The 4,556-nt window shown below is 27.6% G+C and overlaps 1 protein-coding gene across 1 annotated transcript in view; it reads left to right on the top strand.

Annotated features, from left to right (window-relative positions):
- Nucleotides 1-2,297, top strand: part of LOC117176501 (CRISPR-associated endoribonuclease Cas13a-like) — a 15,074-nt gene extending 12,777 nt beyond the window's left edge. The window contains exon 10 of the mRNA XM_033366756.1: nucleotides 2,206-2,297. Within this exon, the coding sequence (XP_033222647.1) occupies nucleotides 2,206-2,297 (92 nt within the window). The remainder of the gene's footprint in view (nucleotides 1-2,205) is intronic.
- Nucleotides 2,298-4,556: the final 2,259 nt, after the last annotated feature.

Raw genomic sequence — 4,556 nt, 5'->3', positions numbered from 1 at the left:
CTTCCCAAATCTTTGCTTCTGTTATTTTCATTACCCTACGAATAAGTATTTTTGAATATATTTTACTTACCGTGCTTAATAAGCTAATCCCTCTGTAATTATCGCACTCGCTTTTATCTCCCTTTCTCTTGTATATCGGTACGATAATAGCTTCTTCCCAATCGTCTGGGACGTCTCCCATCTCGAAACATAAATTTATCAATTCGCAAACTCTATGTGGTATGTACTCGCCACCGTGTTTAAGCATTTCAGCGTTAATACCGTCTACCCCGGCAGCCTTACCGTTTTTCAAGTTCTTAATTATATCCCTAACCTCAGTGACACAGACTTTTTCAATTGAGTTTTCCATCGCATCGTGTTCAACATCGCAGTTGTGGCGTCCTATAGCTTCATCTCCGAATTGTCTCCTAAAATAGTCTCTGAAAGCCTCTAGTATGCCGTCTGCATCATATACCATTTCCCCCCTACTATTTTTCATGTTAACAATTTCTGTACTTTTGTTTCCTTTCATTTTTTTATAAAGTAGTTTCCTGCTTCCTTCAAAGTCGTTTTGTATTTTTTATCTCTTCTTCTGCTCTAATTGTATCTGTACTTTCTTTAACTAATCGTTTAAGTAGCCTGTTTTCGCGTCTATAATCATTTCTACGTCTACTTCTTTCCTCATTGCTAACTTTTTTTATATTTCTCCTTCCAAGTTTTTATTAATATAATCCTATTATATAACTTTATATAGTTGTTTCGAATGAAAATAATTTTACTGTTTAAAATGCTTGCAACTGAAGTGATACTATATCCATCAAATTTCCAAATTCATGATTGCAGATATTGCTGCGTACCCGTGCGATAAATGTACCAAACATTTTACAAGCGAAAACTCAAGAAAACGACACATAGAAAAATTACATTCGCATAGAAAAAATGCAAATTCAGATTCTGATATAGTACAAACACTTAGCTGAAGTCCATAAGAAAATATAAGATTATGTTTTATCATTTTGTATTTCTTAGTACAAGATAACTTATTTTTATATAGTTTAATTCTGGGAATTTTTAGATATTATTATATAGCAAGTTGTTTGTAACTACAGCACGTATAATAAAACAATTTAAAAATTAAAATCAAGCATTTAAGATTCAATTACTTAAAAATCAATCGTTCCATGAAGTTCAATATTCCTACAATTTCAAAAAGATTAGTTTTTTTGAATGAGAAACATTTAAATAGGTACATTTTCAAAGTAGAAGCCATCGGAATACAAATAAATGTGAAAAATTTTGCATTTAAGGCAATAAATATTCGAAACGTTCAACTACATACAACATTTTAATCTGTAATTTAACGAGATTCAGCAATTAAAAGAAGCATTGTCTAATTTTCGAAATTCCAATAAAACCAAAGAATTTTGAATTTTCCAATCTAAACATTTTTCCAATTTTAAGTAAAATTTCCTAATTTAAAAAAATCTTTCTTCAGAAGTTAAAAGACTCAGTTCATAATATTATTCAGTTTCATACTTTCATACGCTACAAGTTTTAAAATCTCCAATTTATAAAGTGCAAAAATGAATTTATTAAATGTGTAGCTTACCCTTTTAAATGTTTGTGAGAAACGCCATTTTTTGCACCTACGCACCTTTGAATATTATTTCAATTAAAAGCAAACAATAATTAAACCACTATAAAGTACTAAATCAAATAAAAATTTTCTAGTATTTACTACATTTTAAAACAAGATGTTTTGTATGTTTCTTCGGCTCGTTTGCAGCTCGCCTTCTACTTGCCAACAACCCCTCTTCGAGTCGCTTCTGGCTCGTACAGCAAACTTGACACTCGCGTGGAATGGCCTACTTTCCGTACTTTTAGCTTTACAGAATTTTCACACAATTTACTGTACTGTACCGTACTTTACAGAATTTTCTTTGATCAATAGGTCACTTTTGTGTAACAAGAGAATAATGTTCTATTTCTAATTAATTATTTAAATTTAAATTCTTTTAATTTTTATCGTGGAAATGCCGTGTAATGAGATTATCATAATAAGTGAAAAGAACATGATCAATAAAAAAAAGTAATCTCATTAACACTAAAGTTTTAATAAAAAAAACATTTTAATGCTTTAATATATTTTACGATTGAAAAAAAAACATTTCTGCCAGACAGTGCAGCTGGTCACCTATTCCTATGTTATTTTATTTTCCTCTACAGGTATCCCAGGGCTCCAAGGAAATTTTAATACGCCATTCGCCATTCTGGCATATTCGCCGTTCGTCATTCTGGCATACAGGAAAAAGGTTTGAACTCGCTGAAGTGATCATTATAGAATAGAATACGAATTGGTTATCAGTATTTTCAGAGATGTTTTAACATTTCCCAATTTTCCCCCAATTAATTGTTAATTTTTTTAGGTCAATTCAAAAGATTCAAAAACATTTGAATAATTTTTAACGATTTTAAGGGATTTCTAAACATTGTAAGAGATTTCAAATATTTTTAAATTGGAAAAGGGAATTTTTTAAGAGAATTATAATCATGAGTGAGAACATCACATAATTGTTGGTCATAAGAATTACAATATTTGAAATAGAGAACTTCAGAAAATAATTAGAATCTGTAATTTGAACAAGGATTTTTTGTTTAAATTTCCTTCTTATAAATCAGAATAAAAATTATTTTTGAGAAATACCCGCTTAAAGTCAAAAATTTTCTCTTTAAAGTCAAATAATAATTCTTTTCAAAATTTTTATGTTACAAGTCACAATTAAATTTATTTCAAAAATATCTTGCTCTAAGTCAGAATTATATTTTTGAAACATTGTTTATTATTATTCAGAAATAAAATAACTACATTCTCATAAAAGTTGGAAGAGGGAAATTTTAAATTCTGGCAAATATCTGTTTGCAAAAAAAAGAATTTTTAAATATAAACAAACTTTAATTTGGATTAAGAATTGTTCAAAATCTGACGAATTTATAATTTATATATACAATTACAATGTTCTGTTCCAAGTAAGAATTATATTTTTGTACAACATTTTCATTTATAATTCAGAATTACTGTAACTCCCTTTATATAAAATTTGGAAGAGGGCAGTTTAAAATTCTCTCAAACTTGTATTGACAAAGAAAGTCATTCACAAAATTCAAACACATTTTGATCTTGGATAAGAAATTTTCAAAATCTGACTAATTCTGACTTGGAACAGAGATTCCATGTCACTCAAAATTATATTTCTTACTCAGAATTAGATTAATAAGAACTTTACACTTTTTAATTTTTACATTAGTATATTCAAGTAAAAAATCTCCGTCACTGACTACCATTCCTGGGCATTCCTCGTTTTATTTAACACATATTTTATTATTAATTATTTAATGTTTTATCAGAAAATTTAACACTGAGCGAAATCAATGTTTAATATCAAGGGCGGATCCAGAAAATTTTTCGAAGGTCTCACTCAATTATAGTGTTCACATTGATAAACTTGAAAGCTTTCTCAAATGAGGTACCATTTTTATTTTCAAGTCGCTTTGATGCAAATTCGTGATTTTTGTAAAAAATTCTCTTTTCTAAATACAAACTACCGTTTATGATGAAAAAGTGCGTTTTTTTAAGACTAAAACCTTAACTATTTCATTCAAAATTCATATTTTTCGTAGAAAATTAATCTTCTTGGTTGAAAATTCAACTATATAGTTAAAACGGTATGCATTTTTTTTTAATTGGATGAGGATTCAAACCTTATGTTGAAAATTTGTCTTTTTTGGTGAAAGTAAATTTAAAAAATTATTGAAAATTCATCTTTTTAGGTTGAAAATTCAACTGCTTGGTTGAAAGGTGTACTGCTTTCTTAAAAATTCATTTTTTTTGTTAAAGATTCATCATTTTAGTGTTTGAAAATCCATGTATTTTGTTCAAAATTCATCTTTTTGTAGAAAATTAAACTTCTTAGCTGAACACTTCTTTTTATGGGTAAAAATAATCTTCCTGGTTGAAAATGCAACTGTAAGTTCAAAAATTTATTTATTTTCTTGAGAAAATTAAAAAAAAAAATTAGTAGAGACTTAATTTTCTTGGTTGAATATTTTTCTTTTTTAATTGAGAATGTATAGTTATATGATTTAAAATTAAACTGTTCTGTAGAAAGATCGTCGTTTTAGCTTTAAAATTCCAACATTTGGTTAAAAATTTATATATTTTATTGAGAATTTGTCTTTTATTGTAGAAAATAATTCTTCTCGATTGAAATTTCAAGTATTTGATTAAAAATCTATGCATTTGTTGAAAATGTGTCCCTTTTGGTTAAAGATCAATTTTTTCGTCAAAATGGAACTCTCTTGTTGAAAATGAAATTGCTTTCATTGAGAATTCAACCATTTTGTTGAAAAGTTGGTCTTTTTGGTCAAATTCAACTATTTTTTATTTAAATTTATTTGTTTTTCGAAGATTTATAATTTTAGTAGAAAATTCATCTCCTTAGTTGAAGATTCAACTATTTGGTTGAAAATGACCTTTTTTCTTGAAATTTCATCTTTCTTCAGGTTGCAAATTTAACTAT

This window comes from Belonocnema kinseyi, chromosome 7 (genome assembly GCF_010883055.1).
Source record: "Belonocnema kinseyi isolate 2016_QV_RU_SX_M_011 chromosome 7, B_treatae_v1, whole genome shotgun sequence".
NCBI lineage: Eukaryota > Metazoa > Arthropoda > Insecta > Hymenoptera > Cynipidae > Belonocnema > Belonocnema kinseyi.
Note: the sequence above shows the minus strand (reverse complement) of the source record. Positions and strands in the feature narration are given on the sequence as shown.